Raw genomic sequence first — 24280 nt, forward strand, 5'->3', positions numbered from 1 at the left:
TTTCAGCAGGCTTTCACTTATATTGGGAAAATGTCTTATTTGGATTTCAACAAAATGGAGGAATGAGTGTAAAGAGTCTCCTTATCAATTTACTAATTATTAATGCTAAATTTCACCTACATAAATGCAAATTTTTGAAGAACAAAACACATTTTTTAGTTTTTTTGATCAAACTTAAACATTATTTATCAACAATTCAATCCTCCACTAATCAAAAAGCAGAATCAACAATACGGGCTTGTAATCAACTTGGAATTTTGGATTATCTTTTATGTTAATGCACTGTGACATCTGGCACACGTATCACAATTTGTGCTAGTTCCTTTATACATATTTATATTTATTGTCGTTTTCTTATCTTCTTGCTTTATTTTATGCTCCCCCTGGTAAATTATTGTTATCTTCCTGAGATTTGTTCACAGTACATTTGTATTGTTGTTTATTACAATAAATAAAGTTAAAAAAAAAAACAAAAAAAAAACTTTACTGAACTCTGCATCAGTTTCTGCATCCGGTTCAGACTGACCTTTTCGTAGACGAGCGGTGAGCGGGCGTTGTTGCTGCTCCAGCGTCTGCCATTTTGGTTAGAGCTACTTAGCGTTGTATTTGGCATAAATAGGCTCCTCGGGATACACGGCGGTACTCCAGGAGAAGGCACCGCAGTCCTGTCAAAATGCTGTCTGCAGCCCAGTTACTCGATGAGTTAATGGGCAGAGACAGAAACTTGGCCCCTGATGAGAAGCGCTCCAACGTGCGATGGGATGACGAGAGCGTAAGTTAGCATGTAGCTAACCTTAGCTTCGAAAATGTGATGAGCTAACATTTTTTTAGGCAATGCGAGATGTCTTACATAATGTCTTCTATGGTTTGGGACTCAACTGGCTTCTTCATCTTCATTTTCGCTTTAAGTTTCATTTAAAAAGGTTCTTCTAATTAAATCTTAGGGGACACTGCTTTGTAGGTACGCATGTTAGCGGTATTAACCTGAAATTGCTAACGGTTAAGCTAGGCTAGGCCAGAGAGTCACAATGAAGGATGGCAACGCTCTCGTCAGAACGAGGTTTTTAAAGCCTCAAGATACCCGAGAAATACTTTTAAATGTGTCATAATCAAGTTTTCTCAGATTAGACACTTTTTTTCATATATGTGCTCTTCGAATAAGTAACTTAAAGTCGTACGTGTTGAAAGAAATTTCTAAGTGTTAAGATCACGTGTGGGTTTAAAATGAGAGCTACCGCTAAAGTTTGTCGGTAGTACAGTATGCTTCCCTCGTTTTACACTGAAACCAGCGAGAAGTTGTTATCCAAGTCACAAAAAATGCTCTGAGGTTGCTCTAAAACCTCAAACAAAAAATGTTTTGTTTTTTCAGATGTTAAAAAGAACTGGCTTGTTATGGTGTTTTATTCAAAGAACCAAATTAGTTACTGTAGAATATGCTTATATACGGTATATAGCCTATATATAAATAAAAAAAAAACAGTGACTAAGATTGTTATGCCAGGAAAAAAAAAAAAAAAAAAAAAATATATATATATATATATATATATATATATATATATATATATATATATATAAAAAACGTTTCTAATTTGTTTTTACTACATGGCCATTTCACATTTCTAAATTATAGATTTAGTTTATTTGAAAATAATAAATCTGCTCATCAGGTAAATTTGGCACATAAGCATTGCATCACTTTTTAATTAAAAATGGATAACAAATCATTTTATACATTTTATATTTTAAAGAAGCCAAATAAAGTTGGATTTTTAAGGCAGTGGTGCAGGTTTTGGCATAATCAAGCAATTGGAGCAAAAAAGGAAGACGCAGACTAGTTCCTTTTCCGACCTAGAGAATCTGCTGATTCTTATTTTCTTTGATCAGGTTAGAGGACAATATTGCATTATTGTTGGTTTCATTTGATGCAAAAATACTGACATCTGAGTTGATTTGGAGTAAAGTTAACTTTATTTTTGTTTGTGTATTGAATTGTACAAGTCAAAAGTGTGCACTTCTTCAGTGTGCTTGTACTGATTATAGAAGTCTGAAATAGTTTTTGACTTAAATGAACGAAAACCTTGATTTTCAGAGTTTTACAATTCTTCATAAATATTTCTTAGAATATAAACTTAAGAAAAGTTTTATATTTCTCTTTTTCTCTTAAGGTTTGTCGATACTATCTGTGTGGCTTCTGCCCAGCGGAGCTATTCACAAACACTCGCTCTGACTTGGGTAAGGACCTAAAGAAAGAATAATAATAATTTAATAGTATTAAATTAATACTGTTATAACATAGTGTAATGAGGCATTTTTATTTTTTCCAGGTCCTTGTGAGAAAATCCATGATGAAAATCTAAGGAAACTGTAAGTTCTGCTTAAGATTTTAGCGTATATATATGTTTTCCCCATTTTGGATGTTTTGACCTGATAAACTTCTTTCTTGCCACAGGTACGAGAAAAGCTCTCGGTTTATGAAAGAAGGCTACGAGCGAGAATTCCTGCGGTATTTGCAGTCTCTCCTGGCGGAAGTGGAGCGGCGGATTCGTAGAGGACATGCTCGGCTTGCACTCTCCCAAGCTCAGCAAAATGCAGGGGTTTGTAATTTTATTATTAGTTTTTTCTCACAAATATGCAGTTTTACCTATTGTGGAAAAACCACAGGAAAATAAATGCACTGTTTGTGTGAGACATTGCGGTTTTATTCCCTCAGGGCCCGGGTCCATCTGGAAAGAATGAAGAGAAAGTTAACGTTCTAACAGAGAAGATAGAAGACCTGGTTTTACAGGTTTGCAACTAATTTGTTGGTATAATTTTACATTTGTTTGAGATCCATTGATAAGAAAATTGTGAAGGAAAACTTTTCACAATATTTTTAGATGTTTGTTTTGGATCATAATTATATAAACACACGCAGGATTAGGCAGTTCTATGTGTTAAAATAGCTTTTGATGCAGCTAATATTGTCTAGGAGAATTCTGGTTTTTAGTTTAACTCGTATGATTTCCAAAATGTTTTGGTACCAGATCCAACTTGTTTCATGACTGAGAGAAGTTGAAACCTCAAAAAGAAGAGAGCAAATTTGCTGTAACAGTTTTGGCGTTCCCTTTATCTGCTGAACGTCTCGTTCTCTCTGAGCCTGAATGACCTCGTGGCGAACATGTCGGGAGAACATTCAGTTTCATTTAAAATAGATCCTGATATTTTTGTGCTGTTTTTGTATTTCGTTTTCAAATCCTTCACTGATATCAGCAATAGCCAAGTTTAACTCTGCAGTAACTACAGTTACACATTTGGAATTGCCATTACATTGGAATAAATTGGTGATAAAGAAGGTCATACAATCTTAAACTGAATTGTAATAGATTACCAAGATTTCCCGTTTTCTCTGCTAATAAACTGCAACATGGTTCTCTTCCTTAGATTGAGGAACTGGGGTCGGAGGGCCGGGTGGAGGAGGCTCAGGGAATGATGAAGCTGGTGGAGCAGCTGAAGGAGGAGAGGGAGATGCTGAGCTCCACCCCCTCGGTGAGTCACCTAACACCGGCTAATCGGCCTACTGATGCAACTCAAGATAGTAGGTGTTGCTTGTGTAACACTGTTTGTTTTCAAACAAGAGTTTATCCTACGATGTGCTGAAATACATCAATCCAAAATGAATTACGTTTTTATTAATTATAGGGTGAAACTAATATTGAGCTTTTTTTTTAAGACTATTGAGAGCTTTGCTGCTCAGGAGAAGCAGATGGAGGTGTGTGAGGTGTGTGGGGCCTTCCTCATCGTGGGTGATGCACAGTCCAGGGTGGATGACCATTTGATGGGCAAACAACACATGGGCTACGCTAAGATAAAGTCTACTGTAGAGGAGCTTAAGGTAACATTATGAAATGCCTCAGCTGAGCGTTGGAAATCTAAGACAATTCATTTGAATGCTTTTGGTTTTGACTTTTATTCAATTGGGAATTTGTGTCCTCAGGAAAAACTCCGACGTCGCTCTGAGGACCCTCAAGGCGAGAGCCCTGTTGTCAAACGGGACAGAGAAGAGCGAGAGCGCGAGCGGGAGGAGCGGGAGAAGAAGCGCAAAGAGGAGGAAGAGAAGGAGAAGGAGCGGGAAAAGGAGAAGGAACGGGAGAAGGAGAGAGAACGGGAGAAAGAGAGGGAGCGAGACAGAGAACGGGAGCGAGAGCGGGACCGTGAGAGACGGGCGAGGCGAAGCCACTCCAACAGCCGCCACTCCAGCCGAACGTCGGAGAAGAGGCGGAGCAGATCCCGCGACCGCCGGAGGTCTAGAAGCCGGGAACGGGACAGGGAACGGAAGCGCAGCAGGTATAGTTGATTATTATTCTTTTTTTCTGCTCCTTCTCCTTCATAGCTACAATCAGCTATGAAATAGGATTAAAGTTTTCAGTTTAATGAATTATTTCACTCTTATAAAAAGATATTTAGCATCATGAAAAGGATTTTAGAACATTATTTTTGACTTAAAACTATAATAAAATTAGAATTTAGAGAAAATCTGAAAACTGGCATGAAGAATCAGTTAATGTTTGCCATCTCAAAGAAAGAACATTAAAGGAAGACTTGCTTACATTACATGCTTCGATATGTCTTGCTTCAAATTGAGTGTGTGTGTATGTAGAGAAAATATATTTTTCTTCAACTTGTTCTCCTTATTTCTTCAGGAGTCGTGACAGAGAGAGGAGGCGCAGTCGTGAGCGATCCGACAAAAAACGTCGCTCCCGCAGCCGCGACAGGAGGAGGTCGCGTAGCTCAGAGCGCAAGTCTCACCGCCATCGCAGCCGGAGCCGCAGCAAGGACAGAGAAAGAGACAAGGACAAGGATAGAGAAAGAAACAGAGACAAAGGAAGGGACAAAGACAAAGAGCGGTCATCAAAAGAAAAAGGTGGGAGCCTGTTTTCCTCAGCTTGAGCTTTGCCATTTTTGTCATGTTACATCATGAAACCTCAAGGTTTTGTGTTTGAATTTAAAGTGAGAGTGCAATAAAAGCAGTTGAAAATGAAACTTTGCTTTTATCAATTCAAACCAGAATGTAACTTTTTGGCCTTCATGCAAAAACTTCCTCCACTCTAATGGCACCATTGTCCCAGAAGTCATTGCGATAAATGTTGTCTTGAGACTATTTTCATATGACAATATTATGATAACACTAGAAACCGTTCTCAAAGATCAGTAAGCTTTAAATTCTGATGAACATTTAACACTGGAACTGGAAGGCATTTTAAAATATCCAAAACAAATAAAACAACACAATGAATTATGAAGTCTCTATAAACAAAACTGTCCTTCAAAAAAAGGGCTAGTTGAGACCGAAGCACCAGACTGAAGATTTTTGTCATCCAGTTCTTGGTAGAAAGAGAAAAACGATAAATCATGCAAACAGAAATTATTGAGCTAGTTTTAATCTATCATGCAATTAAACATCTGTACAGATCAAAAACAGCTTATTGGAGTCTGAGCTTGAGCTAATTCTCCCAGAAGAATAATTAAACGTATGGAAGAGATAGAAAGCTGGTAGAGACTTAAGCCCAGTAGTAATGAAATCCTACCTTTCAGGTTTACATTTGTGAAATTTTTTTTTTTTCACTTCTACTTGAATGTTATGTTCTACTTTGTTTTGGCCTGAATAACACGCTTTTTAAGTGAGTTATTTTCAGACTGCAATAATTGGTCAACTGCTGAATATCTGTATCGTTTTGTCAGACCGTAAGGCGACAGAGGAGAAGAGCAGCTCTAAGAAAGAAAGCGACTCGGCCACCATTAAGGCTTCGTCGGAGCCGGAACCGATGCAGACCGAGGCTGCAGCCTCCTCCTCCCCCCCTCTGCTTAATGGCCAGCAAGAGCTCCTCCAATCTGAAGGTGACACTCAGTCCAATTAAAACTGATCTGATAGGACCTCAGATCAGGCTCAGGTAAGTGCGTCCTCCTCTTCACTCCCCCTGGCTCTCGACCTTCCCTCTCACACTCTCTCCCCTTTCCTTCAGCCCTCCTACCTTCCTTCCACCCCTCCCTTCTGCCCCTTCCGTTTCCCACGCTGTTTATGTTCAGTTCAATGCGTATGATTTATTTTTTTCTTTTTGTCGTATGTACTATATGCAAATATCTTTATCCTGTTTTTGATTAGTGCATCGTAAGTATGCACTGAAGATGAAGGACTAGGCCCGATGAATGAGAAGAAAGTAGAAAACATTCACACAAAGCCAAGAGGGAAAGGCCAGTGTAGCCCTGAGCAAACATGCCCAGAGGTACCCCTCGTTTTGTATCAGTTTTCGATCCTTACAGATGTTTAATTTCACTCTGTGGAAGAAATGACAGATCCAGTCAAATTTCTCTAGCTTTATATACATGTTTTTTTATTATTACTTTTCATAAAAAAAAATTCTTACTCTGAAACAGGAAAACGTAGTAATTGCTGTTTGTCCATTCAGGGAGGAAATTAAGTGGCTGTGTTTTCTACATGTTCAGATTTTACCTTTGGGAATTTGCCCATTTTCTAGCTTACTGTGCCTGATAATGCCATGCACTGTGTTTTTTTTAATTTTATTATTTTTTGGGGAGGTGCGGGGGGGGGGGTTATAGCACCTGGGGGGGTCTTAACAACACTAACTGGAGGTGTAGGGTTTATCGGATGAATTGCAGCTGACTTCTATACCTCACACAGCGTTGGTGTTGTGAGCGAGACCCACATGAGAAAAAGGGCAAATTAAAAATCTTGGATACTCTCTGACTGTCAAACTGTGCAGGTACTCACCCCAGGTACTCCTTTCTCTACCCACATCCATTTCTGAATGCTCTTGCCTGTCTAAGAAAAAAAAGAACTAGCTACTACTTTTAGAACATGTATCCATCGTGTGTATATTTTTAATTGTCTGATTTGCTGCTGTATTTGGTAACATGTTGGGGGAAGAAGAGTTATTTGAATGAATAATCTGAGACGACCTTCATGTCCTTTTGCCATTGGCTGAAATTGCCACATATTTGTCCACAGTGTTATTATTATGCTCAAATTCTCCAACATGTCGTGCATATTTCCACTTTGGCGAAAGGAATATTATATAGGTTTGTCTTTAAAATAATGCTAAGTCTTTATAGATGTAAAGCAGATAAAATATACCAAAGTAGCCAAATGTGTTCAAAACCTGCAGTGTTTATGCTAGAAATCTAAACTATTTGGTTTATATTCTGTTAATGGGACCATCATTTTTTTTCGCCCCCACAAAAAAATTACCATATTTGACCAGCAGATAAACATTTGCCTGCATAGCTGGTTGTCTTTGCTACAAGCCCATGTTGTGGGACCCTTGCTAACGTTGTTTGTTGTGGCCGTTTTGCTCTGCAGGGGAAGCTGGAATGTCTTGTGGAGGAAAAAGCTGAAGAGCATGCCCACCTTTACCCTGAACCTGACTTCGCTGCTTACAAACAAGGTGAACCACAGATGTGTAGGGGGTTATTTAATAAATAACCATGAAATGATATATCTCAATGAGGAGAGAGGGTTAATACTTAGATTTTTTTTTTGTTTGTTTGTTTAATTGGCTGGATAAAAGGCAGTTGTGGTTCATCTCATATTCATCGGATTCACTGGTAATAGATGACAGCCAGATATCACATGGAAAGTGTAGAAAAAGTTCTTAATGGGCTTTTTTGTTTTTGTTGAGTTGAAAATCTTTACACATCCTATGTTTCTTGGCATTTAGTGGAAATTGAATAAAAACAGTGCTCGTGATTTGTACTCATTTGTCAGGTTCTACTTCTCCTGACCTCCTTTTAAAAAAAAAAAAAAACACAAAAAAAAAAAACAACCTCAATTAAAAGCGTCTGTACAATATAAGATCCTTGGCAGGGAGTGTTTCTTTCCTCCTCCACTTTGAGCTCATGGCTATTTCTCTTGTCCCATAAATGTAAAATATTTTCATTTTAATTCTCATCTGAAGCTCTTCATCATTCAAGATTTGTTTAAATTTCGCCTTGCTTTTAATGTACATGTTGTCATGTTAAATTAAAAGGTAAAAATCTTGTCTTTTGTTGATTTTTTTTAATCTTCTTTGTAATAAATTCTATATTTGATTAATAGATTTTTGAAATATGCTTAGTAAGACAGGAAAAAAAATACAAATGTGACAGTACTCCAAGCTGCATCCGGTACCACTACCCGAGGCAGGGCAGCAGTAGCAGACCCAATTACTTAAAGGTGAAGAAGCTGATAAAGACGGCTGGTTCAGTTCTGGAGGTGAAGAAGAATGGTTCAAGAAATGAAGAGCATAATGGACAACTTTGGGCATCCTCATTCTATAAAACGGTGTGTTTTCAGTCAGAGGCTTCACCTGGACCGCTGCAACACAGACTGCTCCTGGAGGTCATTTTTGCCCACTGCCAGAACTACCATCTTTGAGAAACCTTAGATAACAGAGGTTGCAACATTTAATTTCACTTCTGGATTTATAAAGCATTTTACAATTGAAATGAACATTTAGTCAATTTTAGGTAAGTTGTACTGAATGAGTTTTATTTCCCAGCACATTAGACATGCCAGGCGAAAATTTATCAAGTCGTCTTTACACCTTTTCTCAGTTTTTCAGAGGTATCATCCGATGATCCTGGTAAATGTTTGGTATTGAACATTTACATAAATGGAAAAAACTAAGGGCTTTTCAGAGCTATATTTCCTCAGTCTCTACAGTATGAATGCTTCATTTTTTTCAAGTCGATTAGATCCTTTGTTGTGGTAGCATTTTTTGCCTCTTGGAAACTAGTTTTTTTTTGTTGTTTTTTTTTCTTCAGAAATTTAAGGTGGCGTGTTTAATTAGCCTGTTAGGACAGGCTTTCAATGAATCTGTTTAAGTTTGCTGAATCTTTCTACTTCTGACTAATGAATTTAAAAGGGTTGTGAGATGTTTATCTAGCAGCAGTGATGCAAACCTGTTTTAGTATCATGTGGTATTGTATATAAACACACAATTTAGCCTAAAAACTCAAGATCAAACAGATTTTTAGCAAGATAAAAATCCTTAGGCAGCTGGAATGGTTTCATTTTGGAAAAGGTATGCATTCATTTCCACAAATTATAATTATGTTTTAATTAATTACAATTATTTCTGAAAATATTTGAATTCAGGAGTGGCTAGTATAATAGACCACAAACCAGCTGTCATGACTTGTTCAAAAATGATGGCCATAATTAAAGTTCAGACATTCATTCTGTTCCAAAACAGGCATTAAACAGGCATTTTTCATCTCAAAATGGCTCATTCCAGACAATGCTGAGCATATATTCGGTTAAGCCTGATGAAGGTAAATGTGTAAAACCACTAGTAGAGAGCTTCATCTGTCTTTGTTTTTAATGAAAAAAATGAAGAAAAGAAATCATGTGCTTATGTGCTACAGACTGAAAATAATGAAATTTCTCATTGATTTTAGAGGCTGCAGACAGTTGGTCAGATGACCCCTAGAAACAGCATTATCCTCTGTGAAGCATCCTCCTGCTATTGGAACGGCTCTCATACTAGTGTTGGGCATATTTGACACACTAGGAGTCATGGATTATAATACATCAACATTCTTTAAGAGTTTATGCTCCTTCGTGCTGAAGAGGAGATACCTATGAAAAAAAACTTTTAAGCATCACTGACCTACAGGTATGCCGTCAGCATTTTGGTTCCTTATTAACATTATGGCGTTGTTGCATCAATCTTCAGACCATAATGGAACATTCTCTGTTTCTGAGGCAAAAACCAGAGATACAGAGGAATGTTGGTGTGCTCCAATTGTTCTGGCATACTTGTATACAAATCCCAGAGGTCAGTTCTCCCCTGGCAACGCAGGTTTGAAGCTGTTCACAAAAAGTGTGTAGAGAAACATTAGTTCTGACAACTAATTTAAAAAAGTATTTTACAGTTTATACAGATGGGTATATATATTTTTTCACACCCATCTCCCCTCTTGGTCAGAAATGTGATCTCGTTTTACTCTTGATTTGGAATATGCAAAGTTTCAAATGCAATATGTGGCACTTAATGAAACATATTACACATAATATAACGCGTGCTAAATATTAAACATTGCATTCTGAATTTTGGAGGTTTTGATGAGCTGAAATGAGCTTTGCATTTCATATTTAAGAAACACACGGTGAATTTTATGCTCTTAGATTACTTAACAGCAGGGGGCGCTATGTACCTATTTTTAATTGAGATTCTTCACCGAGCTGGCAGTAACATCAGCATCAGAAGTGTAGAGAAGGAATGTGTTTGTGTATGTGTTGTCTTTTATTTTGTGCATGTTCACACTGGAATTAAGAGAAAAAAAAAACCCTTTGAGGATAGCAACTCCTTTCTACAGTCTCACACTCAGGCAACATTAATGTCCCGTTCTACAACACCCAGTCTGCACATGTCATTAGCAAAGCAGAATTTCCCCAGGGTGAGAGTTGCAGCTACAGGGGGAAAAAGAGGCTAGAAACAATAGGGAGATAGTAAGCTAGGGAGGCAGGAGAAACCAAAATGTGACAACGCAGGAAACAGGAAAAGAGAGCATCGAAAGAGAGAGTTTAATGGGATGCTAAAAAAAAAACAACTCAAAAAGAAGAATGCCTTTGGATTCTCTAGTGTGGTGTTGCAGAGAAATGCACTGACTCTCGAAACAAAGTTTAAAAGACAAGAGCAGCACAGAGGTTATTCAGGAGAAGAGAATTCATGAGAACTTTTAGCTCGCTGTCTGATTAATAACCAAAACTGTTTTACTTGCTAACAGTTTATGTCAGTTGCCACTCAGGTTGAGATGAGGCAGAATAATTTCTCTGTCATTTGAACTGAACTCATGCGTCATGCCCTGAAAGCTGCTTGACCAATTTTTTTTTTCTCCGTAGCCAAATCAAATGTTCAACGTCATTTGTTTCTCAGTATTCGTAATTTAATACAACCTAAGAAAGGTTTTAATCTCCAAGGTGACAGATGTCAAAGGAAACATGACAAATTTGCAGAGGAGAAAATAGGCTTGTCCTTTTCATTAAAGTTTTAAACATCTGTGCTTTACGGAAGAGCGACCAATGCATAGATAACTGCCTGAAGAAGCATGAAAATATATACATTTTACAAATCACCACAGGAATGAAAATAAAAACCCCAACAGTTCACTTCTCCCAAAACAAAGTCAACTACAGGGTTTTTTTTTCGAAGCAGAGGTGAAAGAACCTTGTATATCTTGCTAATGTTTATAATTTAAGGGATTAAAATAGACAGTGACTTCAGTTGTGGAACTTGCACTTCACACCACCTTCTCATCTGCTGAGACTGCTGTCTCTGCTGACGGCAGTCTCAGCAGATGGCGTCACCTCCAGAAAGAAGCCAGAATCAACGAGCTGTCATTTTTTATTCTCTCTCTCTTTCTGACCATCTCCTCCTTTGTGCTATCTCGGTTTTGCTTTTGCCTTTTTTTCTTCTTTTGTCCTGCAGTGTTAGCGGTTCTGGCTTTTGAAGAGCTACCCAGAGTCAGGAATGCAGTCACTATGAGAGTTCAGACCTCCCAGCTGAGCTTTAAAACCTGTGTGAACAGAAACTCATTTTCTGTGCTCATCCTCTGACATCGCCACCAGAAATAGTGGAAATAGTGTAAAGTAGTGGAAGAAAGAAATGTTTCCAGAAACTTGACATTGCATTATTATTATTTTTGTGTTAGATGCATCATCATAAATTAGATAAGGCACTGGGTGTCTGCTGAGCATTTTTGATTTACGTCAGATTTTAGAAAATAAAGTTGGCAAGGGGTGGAACAAGCACCGGTAATATAAAAGCTTTTAGGTTGAGGCTTTTTATGGAAAATTGCAGTATGTTTTATGTGGATGAAATCATTTTCACCACAAAAAAGGGCTATTGACCTTAAGACCCCATAGACAGCACAACTACAGATGCATGTTTTAAAGCAGGTAGAAGAAGCCAAGCATTTCATATGTAACCTTGTGTCCATGGGGCTGGGCACAGCTGATCTTGCCTACCTTCTAACATAAAAGTCAATGGTCTTGCAGAGTGTTAAAAACCTTAGAGGTGTGTCCAAATGTGCAGAGAGAAAGCCTTAGGCAACTGCAGTGATACAATGATCAACAAAATATGATTTATGAGTTAAAGTGAAGAAAATATAACGCTGCCCTCTAATGGATAGTTGAGTCATCAGATAATACCCGCTGAACGTGCTCAATGACTTCATTTTAAAGGGTTTTATTAGAATCTCATTTCTTCAGCCAATATCGACATGAGTGATCACGTTTCAGTTAATTTATTTTTATTACATTGCCAGTTTATTTCCATTACACCAATTACTTAATTTAACACAGGAATTGAAGTACGCTTGATCTTAGTAACTGCAACAGGCCTAAAGAGTTTTGTGGTTATTTACGTGTAGGAGAAACAATAGAGTAAATTCAAACACATAAATCTTGTTCTAAATTATATCCAGCGTTAGTAGCGGAAAAGATTTAGACCTTGCAGCCAGAGATTTTGTGTTTCCACTTTTTGCTCTTCACAAAAGTTTAAATAGTTTCTGATCCAAAAATATTAACATTTTCTTACATAAAGAAGATTAAATAGGGTTGCTAGTGTTTTGGTTTGATTTACTTCCTTCCCAATGAAGAGAAACTGTAAATTTTTTACATTTTTTACAAATTTTAAATAACATGATGTGCATATATACAGTATATATGTTACCATAAATATTTTGTTTTATAAGAACACAGTTTTATTATTCTTTTTCACAGAGAAAAAACATCCAGTCATATTGTCATATTCAACAAATTATTATCTGCATTCCATTGAGTGTTGTTTGTCGGATTAACATGTATAGATTGTGAATATTCTGAACGTGTTTGGGTTCAGCTTGTTTTTCCTCCAGTTGCTTTTGCAGGAATTCGTTTTAAGGGTTCCTGTGTCTCCGTGTGCTGCTAAAGTTGTGCTTAATGAAATATCCAGCAGAGTAAAGAGCAACACTTAATTAATTATTCAAAGTCTGTTTTCTAATATTACTGCAAAAAGTAAATCAAGTTGTACAACTAGCATGCCCATAGGCTAAACTTAAAATATCATGAGACACATTAGCTCTTAAAATTCTTATTAGGTTTTTACTTGTGTAAGCTTTTTCGTCATGATTGCTTTTCTGAGATTTCCGTCCCAAACACCGTCTCTCAGTTATCCGTTAAGCATGTGTCTTTTGGTAAGAATATTTGGAATAAGAAATATAAAAAATATTCTAAGACAATATCTTTATTTTTGTAAATAATGTGAGCAAAAAGTTGAGAAGCCAATAAAAAGTTACTCTCTTATTTGTGCTTTATATGCTTTTTTCGTTTTAATACACGTTTGGAATATACTGAATACATTTATTGATTTTGTATTGCAACAACTTGCTTTCCCTGATTTATCTGTTTCCCAACTTTGGCAGACTTAATAACAATCAATTCAATCAATCAACTGAATTTGACTGCATTGTCTTGTAATTGTAGTTCAGTTGCATGAAATTGTATCTAATGAAATGCAGTGAAACACACAAGATTTACTTAAACTGGGGTGGGTAAACCATTTTCAAACTTCAACTCCAAACAATTTTGTCTTTACCATCTGAACCAAACCAATTAAGGGAGATGAGCAAACTAAATGAAGAAAATGTAAGGACTGAATTTGAAGGTGTGTGAGGATAAAGTTTAAACATTTCATGGAAACTTAGTCATGTTACTTAATGTTGAGCTTCTCAAAATTGTGTAATCCTTAAGGGTTTGTTTTGCATACATTTACTCCAAAGAAAATGTGAGCATTTTCTTTGGAGCTCCATTCTTAAGTCAAGAAGCACCAAAGACGTTGAGTTTGTGTTATATTTTTGTGTGTTTAGTAGATGCTTGAAGTTCTCTATGAATGTCGTATTTAAGAATACCTTTTACACATAATCGACCTGGAGTGTTAATCAACTTCTAATCAGCATGTTTGTTTCACTCAGAAATTCTTCAGAATGTTCTCCTGAGAGAAATGCTGATGGTAGCAGTCTTTCCTGATCCCTCCTGTTTGTTCACAGCACACTGTCGCATGAATTATGTATCCGAATAATTAGGCCTGTCATTACGGTGTATGGTCAACTCCTCTCTGATGTGCTTCAGTAATACAATAGACATTTTTATCTTCCACTTTTTCCCCCAGCTTCATTGGAGACTCTCTTATTATGGATGAGAGGGTATTTGTCGTACCTCTCGGGACGCTGCATGGCATTACGCAGGGGAATACAATGAAACAGCATGATAACAAGATAAAAGCCTCGTGTCGGACTTCAAAGAGGGGGTGTCTGCTTAAACACAAGCAGGATGAAACATAGTCTGTGACGGGGTGATTTCAAAGGGGGCTGCTCTAGTTGAACACTTTCCTACACCTCAGAATGTACCGGAAATATACAGTATGTTGTACATTAGAAGGGCACTCATAAGGATAGGCAGGCTTTCTGAATGAGGGTTTATTTTGGATGGAATACTTCATATTATATCTTGCAAGCATTGTTTTATACATATGTCACCTACTAGTACGCATCAGGTTCGTAACATACAAAGAAAAAATGCTTTGCGCAAAGTTAGAGCAGATTCTCTAACTGTAGTCCCCCATTATGTACTGATAGTTGTATCAATACATAATGTAGACAAAAAATACAAATTGAGCCGTTTAATAAAATAAATTACAGAATAAGACATATCATATACCCAAAGAATCCTTTTCCCACAGACTCCAAACACACACACACCCACCCCCACACACACACACACCGACACAATGTATAAAATCTGATGCTTTGCTAAGCGTGAGGAACGCAAGTCATCTTTACCTTGAACTTTGACCTTGGATTGAGATAAAATTAGATGAAACTATTTTCTTGTTGTCAATGTTATGATCAACAAGGTGGCTAATCACTGTTAGCACCACCAGTGTGAGCTAATAGTAGCACACATCTGTTCATTACATTAATGGAAATGCTAAAGGATAATGTTACTAAATAGATAGTGGACATGATTTGGGTGTGTGAAAGATTTTATGACATGCAAACTGCAAACCAAATGTTTTTTGTTTTTTTTAATTAAATCAGTAGGAGCCATATTGGATTTCGAGCCAGATTTGGTAAGACTTCCACTTTAATGTCTGACGTGCAAAACAAATAGAACACATCTTTTTTTTTCTTCTTCACAAAACAACTACTGTCGATGAAATGTTTTGGAAAGTTTTTGATACTTGGAAACTGCTTGGTGATTTAACCTGCATTCGGAAAAGAATGAGGTTTGCTAGATTCAAACTTTCAGAAGCACAAAAATTTGTGAGAGTTGAGGTTGCAAGACAGGATAAGCCTGCTTTCGTTTTCACTCAGTGTTCTTAGGTAGTTTGACTCTTCCTTCCAAACTTCTCATTGTTTTTTTCAAACACATTATTTTGATAGCAGCTGTCAACAAAGGGCAAGATACTGACTGCTTTCAGCAACTCCCCAAAACCTAATTTTAAAAATGCATTTTTTTTTTTCAAACTAGCCCTTGCCTTTTGATACTGCCTTTTGCACACACTGTATCATGTTTGCATGTTTGGCTCAAAGTAAGCATATAGTATCTATCTCCTGTGAGCTTTTAAGTCTTGACAAACTGTTTGCTGTCTCTGCAACATATTTGCATATCACCTATTGATCTATGCAGTGCTTGGAGAGGGCAGACAATCCTGGCAGTTAAGAAAAATGCCCGCACTTACCAAGGAAAGGAGTGGATAATCGCTGATGTATATCTCGACAGATGTCACAATCAAATTATCTTTCTGGCAAAACAACATATTTGATAAGTTTGCTGGACTGCCCTAACAACGTGAAATAATGGAGGGATGCTAGAGGGCGGCCTCTGTATTCTGAATCCTTTGGCCTTTCATCGATTCAGGGTTTCACAGGCTCCCTATTGATTCCCTGTCTTACCTGGTACAGAGATCAGTCATGTACCTGATTACTGATGCCCTGTGCACAATAGTGACATTATACAAACAAGTTTGACGAGCCAGGATGTTATACAAATTGCCTATCAAAGACGTAGCTTCTTAATTGCTCTAAGATTTAAGCATCCTTGGGTTTCAAACTGGTAGGACAATGTGTGTGTTTGTGAGGTTTCATCTTTGCTCCTGCTCAGGTGCAAATGCTGTCATATGGCATTACTATGATATACAGTATTTTGGTGTCTCTGCATGTCAGTGTTTACATCTGCGCTTGTGTGTGCGTGGAGCTCCGCTTATTTTTCTCTAATCATCCTCTGTGTGTCCATGATGAGTAATGAAACCCTGGTTGTCTGGCGGATGCTGTTTAATCATGCAAATCAGTACCAGACTCGTTCCCTGCAAGGATATTACCTATGCTGGCCGCTGAGCGAGGCCGACCTCCTCCCGGCTGATTTACTCTGCCCTCTTCCTGCTGCCCCTGCTAGTGACACCACAGCGGTAATGTAGAGGATGACAGAGAAGAAGAGAAACAAAGAAGAGCAGGCAAGTGAGTTCAGGCACTACATCCCTGTTTTGTCATCAGCTGGTTTTCTTACTCCCTCACAAGGTTCTATAGTTTTTATGCAACTGGTGTATGGCTAAATAAATTAGGGTTGTTGAGATATATTTACAAAACATATTACTTGTGTACATAGATGGTAGCCGTTAGGCTGCAAGTCAGTCGGGTGCAGACATGTATTTAATTTTTTCCTATTGCATTCTAGGAGACTGAAGCCGATGTGTACTGACATTTGCACTGATGTGCACTGAAATGGAAAATTCGGCAAACACCTGACTCTCACCTCACAACCTGCAGGACCTGGTCTTCTCTAGAAAGCTAATGCTCACAGAGACAAACATGCATGCCAGACTTGCACTTGCTTATATTGAGCGTAATTGCTCAGCAGTTTCCACAGACAACATTAGGGGAAAATTGTAACGTTTGATCTTTATAACTCACCTACTTTGCATTAAGACATTACTTGGACCTTGGCATAACGTGCTCTAAGCCTAATGAAAAACCAAGCTAATCGCTGTTCTGAGACAATGAGTTGTGTTATTATTATGTTCTCTGCGCTGATTGGTCTCACATAATTTCTTCTAGTTAAGCTGGTTCTTTTTGGACACACCTCAGATTTGAAACCAATTGCAAAATTGAACACGTATAAGGCTACGCAGCTTCATTTGACATGGTTTGAATCAGCTGCTGCTGCAAGCTATTCACTACGTTTCTTTGTTAAATGCAAAAAAACACGAGTATGATTGCATTTGATTTTTCTATGTATTGCAGATCTCTTCTGGTAATTTTTTCATTAAAGCAATTGAGATGATTGTGAGGCTCAGCTATGCTTAATGTGGATAGAAACAACTTAGAATTATTACCAGAGTTTTTTTTTTCATGTTTTTTTTCTGCTTCTCCTTGAGCGTTTGTATTACCCTGTTAAGTGGAAACGGTTGGTTCACTTGTCTCAGTTAAATCCTGGGTGCCTAAAAAAAATCTCTGTCCGCTATGGGGTTACTGTAGTACAGTTTAACCCACACAAGTAACACACAGAGATTATGTAAAGAAAACTGAGACATACTGAATACTGTTAAGAGTAAAGTGGATTGCTGAATTATGAGGCTATTCGAGAAAAAGTGTCAGAAAAAACTTAACCAGACGTGGCAATGTCTAAGCTGAATGCTATGAAAGTTTTTATGAAATACAATTTTTGTAACAATTGGGTATTTGCCACTGTGGTCTTTTAGAAAGACTCAACTCTCAGCAGACAGTCGCATATGTAAACAAGGACAAAGACTATCATTTTTGGAAGCCTGTCCAATGGTCTGATGATACTGAAAGTCTGGCTCTGGTGTGTTTGGACATATTGACTATTGTAATATTTGAAGAAAAAAGGAGGAAGCTGGTTAGATGAAAGAAAAAATAATCTAAGCTAGTCAGTCAAAAAAACTTGACTGAATTACTACATACTGTACGTTCTAGTGCGTATGCTCAGGAGTGCTAGTCTAGAACTAGCATTTGTGCTAGTTTTAGCATATTCTAAAACTAGCATGCTAGAACTAGTGTAAATGAGTTGGCTCAAAAAAACATTTGAGCCAACTCTTTCAGTTTATTTAAAACTTAAAAAACAGATTTATTTAAAAGTTAAATAAATCTGTCATGTGTTTATATTATTCTTGCATTTAGCATAAAATTTAATCTTGGTCTGGACTCATATAAAACAGCAAAGGTTTAATCTGGTTTAATGTCAGACAGATGGAAAGGCAATTTTTTATCTAGAGTTAGCAAATATCTGGTTTCAACCTATGCTTTAACAGTTCAGTACCAAAGAAAAAAAAAGTCATGTGAATAAAGTAAGGCAGAAGTGCATGCTTCTTTAATATTCTAAGAAAACAACATAAATACTTTCTGAAAATCTAAAGAGGCATTAATCAGGACCAGTTTAAAAGATTAAAAGAAGCAGCTTGGGTGCATAAAATATTTAACGAGTCATTACTTAAGGCTTTTGCACAGTTCCCAGCTACTGGCAATAATCTACCCACTCCCAGGTTACTACTAAATGCTTATAACATATGCTGCCTTTTAACATAAAACTTTAAACAACATACGGATGCAAAGTGTTGCTGAGCAATGCTGCTGCATGGCCCAAACCAGGTTGCGATTTACATCCTTTCTCCCCCAAGCATACATGGTAGCAAACAGAAATGGACATTTACTTTAGCCTTTTCTCAGCTGACTTCATACCATATGTGCGGGAGGGAGAGCATCTGCCACAAAGTAGGAGCTTGCAAGTACAATGTATCTGCAACTAGATGCATCCCCCTGGAGAGAGCAGCGCAGGGTCACGCTACATTTTGCCAACTCTTGTAAAACTAATAAAGCAAGCAAATTAGCCTACAGAGTCCGCTGGGACCACGCAACTAATAAAGCAGACATCCTGAAAACGATCTGTCACACCGCCATGCCTAAATAAGATTGAGCCCATCTGAAAGGCCAAATTGGGATTTTATTTGGACTCAAATGAATTCAAATAAGAGTAAAGTAGATTTTGCATTCTTTTTACAACACAAATAAATTTGTGGTTGTGTTGTTTTTTTTTTTTTTTTCTGCAGCAGTTGCTGTAAAACAATAGATAAATGAGTTTAGTGATATTTAAACAGATTTCCCCGCCACAGTTTTTAATCCCCAACAGTGATCGCTCACAGAATAGTAGCCCTTTTTTTTTTAGCCAGTTTTGTTTTACAGTCCGGGATGGTGTACTCATACATTTGGATTAGAGTTTCTGCAATTTATAACCTTGCTGTTAGACATGCCAAAATTGTATGTTATTTCTTGTACTTTGTTTGAAAACATGATTTTAAGTTTTGCATCAACTTAATTTTATTCTATAAGTAAAGAAAGGACTACAAAAGTGTAGAAATAACTTCACGAAATCAAATACATATTCATAAATACTTAGCAAACTAAGTATTTATGTTGTTCTTCAGTGTAGTATGTACAGTAATTTTGTTTTAACGGTACTCTAAACATCAACTTTCCACTGCTCTAGAGTCCATTTATGACATGCTTTACACCACTGTGTCTAATGTTTTTCACAGCACTTGGTGATTTAAGGCAGTGTTTTTCGACCCTGGTCCTGAAGGCACACTGCCCCCTGCATGTTTTGTATGTTTCCCTGCTCCAGCACACCTGATTTTGATTGATGACTTTTGCTGAACTTCAATCATCCGAATCAGGTGTGTTGCAGTAGGAAAACATCTAAGACATGCAGGCCAGTATGCCTTGAGGACCAGGGATAAGAAACACTGAGCAAGACTTTGATTCATCTGCTCGTTTATGGACTCCTTTCCATGAAGCTCTCTACAAATTGCCTTGAGCTAGACTGAAGGGCACATAAAGTTTGAATTTCTACAGTCATTCACTTTGCATAAAGTTGACAACTTCGGCACACTGCACACTTCAGCGCAGTCTACCACTTCATAGTTGAGTTGCTGTCGGTCCCAATCGCTTCCAATTTGCTATGACACCACTAATGGCTGACTATGGAGTATTTAGTGGGGGAGGAACATTTACTATGTGACTTATTGCAGAGGCGGCATCTTATTATGATGCTACATTAGAATCCATTGTAGTTATTTTTTTTATACTTGTGGCCATGAAGCGACTGGAGCGCATAAATTAAAACATTTGGAGGGATGATTGAATAGTTTTTGCAAAAGAGAGAAGCAGACAGCACACTCTCCCACTGAGGCACAAACTTGCCTGAAAAGCGCAACAGGTAAAACTCCCTAACACGCAAGGAGACACAGGAAATAACAGCAAGCATTGCAAAGACAGGAGATAAAAGGATTAGGTCAGTTTGCAAATGTGCTTACAGTACATGGTAGCACAGGAAAGGTCGACTGACGTACAAAATTCATCATGTCAAGAGGGCAAATATTTGCAAAACTTTTTTTAGGGTCTTGCCAACCTCAGCAGAAATGAAGTTTTCACTCTGCAGGTCATGAAGTTAAAAAGAGGCTGTCCACCCACAGTCAAGCAGACTGTCTGTTTAGGTGCTGCTGATGTAGGAACAATTTGTATGTTTTCTTTCTCCAGCCTTCAGACTCTGGAGCTTGCTAGAGCGTGTGATGTTTCAAAACGTTCAAGAGCTTTTAGTGCAGTTGACTAGCAAATGGTTATTTCTTAGAAGCACCGCGTGTTACCTCACTTACAGTGTTGTGCAGAATACAGTAGTACTAGTACAGCACCACTAGTAAGTTTTGAACAGGTTCCAAAGCAAAGCAAATCTTTGTATTTTTGTAAGGATTAATATGGCATTTTTATTAAAAAAAATACCCGACCATTCATGCTTGATGCATATATCATATGTTTTTTTTTTCTGTTTATGCATATTTCTGAGGATTAAAATTTTAAGGTGCGGGATTTGAGCAATTCCATTTAATTTGGTTTTATATTTAAAAATAAAACTAAACATATGCTGTATATTTTGGAATGCGAAAAAGCAATTATGATGTCATTGTCATCATTATGTAAATTTTGAGACATTCTGAATTTTCAACAGAATCCCATCTTTCTTTCACACTCTTTTTTTTAATTTTTATGTGTTATATGTTTTTGTTTCCCTCATTGACGTTTTTTGCATTCAGCTGCTTAAGTCGAAGCTTCTTCTAGAAGAAAAATAGTAGAAATAGTGTAAGAAAAGTATAATAATCTTTATTCTCATTTGAAACTTTAAAACATTCATGGAAAAGTTCACTAATTACTCCACTGTGTCTTGAAGCAGAGGTTAACCTCTGATATAAATAATTCAACGGGTTATGCTTGCTGTAACCGTTTCCTCCCCTGCTCATAAATACCACTGAGACATTCTGGTTATTTGCTTTCAGCAGAAGGTTAAATGTGAGTACTTAAAGGAATTAGACCAGAGGATACTTACTTATACTTATATAGCAACCCTGAATAGGAGTATCTAGTTTATTTACTTTGGATCAACATTATTAGGTTTTTCTTCTTTTGCTCTTTCCTTTGGTTTGTTATTTTGTTTGTATTTCCTTTTAATTCCTGTAAAGCACTTTGTATTGCTTTGTTGCTGAAAATGTGCTATATAGATAAAATTACCTATACCTTTACTTCTGCATGGAATAATTTCTTAGTATTTATTAGAGGCTTTGAAGTTTCTGTAGTATCAAAGTAATATAAAGTTTAAAGTGTATTTATGCTGAGTCTGAGGAACAACATAAAACCAAGAATCTGCAGATTAATTTTTCAAAATATTGAGTGATCTAATTTACAGTATTGGTTGTTGTGACCAACACTGGGTGTTCAGTATAAATAGGCTCCTGCTTCTCTTTTATCTACCCCGTTTCCAGACTCTTCATGTCGTCTCACTCTCCTTTTTAAAAAGCATGCATGCCAAAATGTTTTTCCAAGGTGGATGGATCCTGTGCAAGAAGTGTTGGCTTTGGTTTCACCTCCCGAGCTCCTGTGGATACACAGCATATGTTCAGATACGAAATAGCCTTTGAAGATTGCACTATAGCATAATAGCACATTCGTCTTTACTTTGTTTTATTGATGCTCCCTTAAACGTTCTGGCATCTTTTTGTCTGTGCATTCTCAGTTGCATTCAAGCTCATTCATCTTTTTCCACCTGCTTTTTGTCCTGTCTGTAGCGCTGTCTACCCTGCTACCTTGCTGTCTTTCTCTTAGTCTCTCGACCGGCTCTGTCTGTCAGCGATACTGGCACTTTCTGTGAACAGAGACTTAGAGACAGTGAGGATAAATTGCAGCGTTGGGTACAAAAGGAGGCAGGTGGGTTCTTGATCCCAGCTTTCACACAAAACAAGAAGACTTAACAATCAGCAGGTTCCTAAAAAAAAATTTCATTTTCGGCAACGGTTGCTTTAAGGCTACCTCACAAACACACTTGAACAAGCTCATGTGCAGAAAACTGTAAAATAACCATGGGAAACAAGCACTCTAATCGAGGAGGAATACTCTCTCAGTGAGGACCTGCCTGCTCAGCAGAGCGACTAATTGCAGTGATACATGAAGTGACAGAGATGGCAGATAAAGACTTGTAAGAAGGAGTTTTGGGAGGGGAACACACACACAACATGTTCAGTTACTTGACAGGGGGAGGTGATCAACTACAGTGCCGCTATACAGTAGGTCTTTACACAGCTCTTGTGAGGCAGAACACAACGGCTGTGTGCAATGTGCAAGAAAAGAATATACAGCTCTGTTAATTTCCAGTATTGAAACTCACAGCAGAGGCCCATGGCCACCACCCGCTGAACCTGCAATCCATTCGGCTTTGTTCTGTTTTTGAGAACCCCCCCCTTCTGGTAGAATTACTCACACCTGCAGTCCAGTAATGTTTGTTGTCTCTGTGTAATTCAGCATGACACATCAAATGCATGTAATGCCTAATTCATACCTCCCAGTCAACTCTATGGACACCAGAGGCCAAGTAGATTGCAGAGTCTGTGTGCCACCTAGACATTTGTTACCGCATTGGCTGCACACGCCCACAGGGATGTAGTCAAGGGGGAGGAGAGCCAGGGTAAACGCACAACAGATAAAGAAAATGAAGGGTCAGACTATGAGCAGCAGAAGAAAAAAAATATCAACAAAGCTCGATGTGAAGAAAACAGTGAGGAGAGATCTGCTGTTTCCATAGTGAGCATAATTTGGCTCTCAGGGACAAAATGAATAAAACCCGGACTTCATGTTAAAGGGGACGTATTATATATTTTCCAGAAACGCAGTAATAGCACATAACAACTATAGCACAATCAATATGGTGCCTTCAGTTGTTATGAAAATGTTGCATAAATCAAAAACAACTAAAATGAAATTTCACTTTGCATCATGGCTGTGTATGACCCTTTGAAATTAGCCACTGTCCCTTTAAGAACCTTCTACCCTTTCCAAGACTCCCCCTTCAGCATATCGCAACAATACTGCTCCATGCTCTCCAATTATGCAGTTTACAGCCAATTTTAGGAGTGTTGTAGTTCGTATGATAAACTCAGCAGACATGCAGTTCCACCAGGTGTTTGCTAATTGCTGCTGCTGCTAGTCTGAAGGAGCTGAGTGGGCAGGAAACCAAGCTGGGGACTGTAGCTCCGAGATGAAGCCCAAGAATATGCTATTTATTCACTAATGCAATGACCAATATATTAGAAATAAACAAGGTGTAACAATGAAGTTAAAGCCTTAATTGTTAGACTGGAAATGGATAACACTGATTCTTTAAATACAGGGGGGAAAATGTTGAGATTTTCTATGAAATTGTATATGTTTATGTTGCTTTATAAATGTCTTCATGGGCATTCTGTGTGGGTCTTGATTCTAGAATGCAGCTCTGATCAAAATTTTAGGCACATGGTAAGGGCCACTGTGTGTTTATAACACATTCAGACAAACTCAGAATGTTTGAAATTCACGAGTGTCTCCCCGGTTTGTCCTTCGTTGCAACCTTGTGTCATGCATCATGCAAATTCCAGCATGTCTGACTGGAACAAGCTGATGTTCACAGTTCTATTATCATTCTCAATAAACTCGTAGCACAGCATGCATTAGAGGCCAAAGCCAGCATGTCTTATCGTTAAGAGCCATCTGTGATAAAGGAATTTCCTTTAGGATCCAACAGTTTCAGTCTTAAACGCTTTATTTTTTGAAAAACCTGGCAACACTGACATATTAGTAAAAAAGAGAAAAACAATCTATCCGTTTTCTTTTTTTT

At 37.7% G+C, this 24280-nt stretch overlaps 1 protein-coding gene across 2 annotated transcripts; it reads left to right on the forward strand.

Annotated features, from left to right (window-relative positions):
- Positions 1-512: 512 nt before the first annotated feature.
- On the forward strand, positions 513-7814 carry luc7l3 (LUC7 like 3 pre-mRNA splicing factor). 2 transcript variants are annotated; one of them, XM_005806315.3, is made up of 11 exons: positions 513-772; positions 2166-2232; positions 2325-2364; positions 2450-2594; positions 2711-2785; positions 3421-3525; positions 3710-3871; positions 3974-4323; positions 4680-4900; positions 5719-5927; positions 7355-7814. In XM_005806315.3, the coding sequence occupies exons 1-10, from the start codon at positions 674-676 to the stop codon at positions 5892-5894; spliced, it is 1440 nt and encodes a 479-aa protein (XP_005806372.1). In that variant the 5' UTR covers positions 513-673; the 3' UTR covers positions 5895-5927; positions 7355-7814. The 2 variants fall into 2 exon arrangements, with proteins under 2 accessions (XP_005806372.1, XP_023204795.1); XM_023349027.1 differs by having other exon boundaries at positions 5719-7814.
- The last annotated feature ends 16466 nt before the right edge of the window (positions 7815-24280 follow it).

This window comes from Xiphophorus maculatus, chromosome 16, assembly GCF_002775205.1.
Source record: "Xiphophorus maculatus strain JP 163 A chromosome 16, X_maculatus-5.0-male, whole genome shotgun sequence".
Taxonomy (NCBI): Eukaryota; Metazoa; Chordata; class Actinopteri; order Cyprinodontiformes; family Poeciliidae; genus Xiphophorus; species Xiphophorus maculatus.

Bases quoted from the DNA above. Each gene is read 5' to 3' on its own strand.
- luc7l3 (XM_023349027.1), top strand. From the start codon at position 674: ATGCTGTCTGCAGCCCAGTTACTCGATGAGTTAATGGGCAGAGACAGA. The intron at 2,233-2,324 runs GTAAGGACCTAA...TATTTTTTCCAG, and splicing joins AAACACTCGCTCTGACTTGG to GTCCTTGTGAGAAAATCCAT. The intron at 2,595-2,710 runs GTTTGTAATTTT...TTATTCCCTCAG, and splicing joins AAGCTCAGCAAAATGCAGGG to GGCCCGGGTCCATCTGGAAA.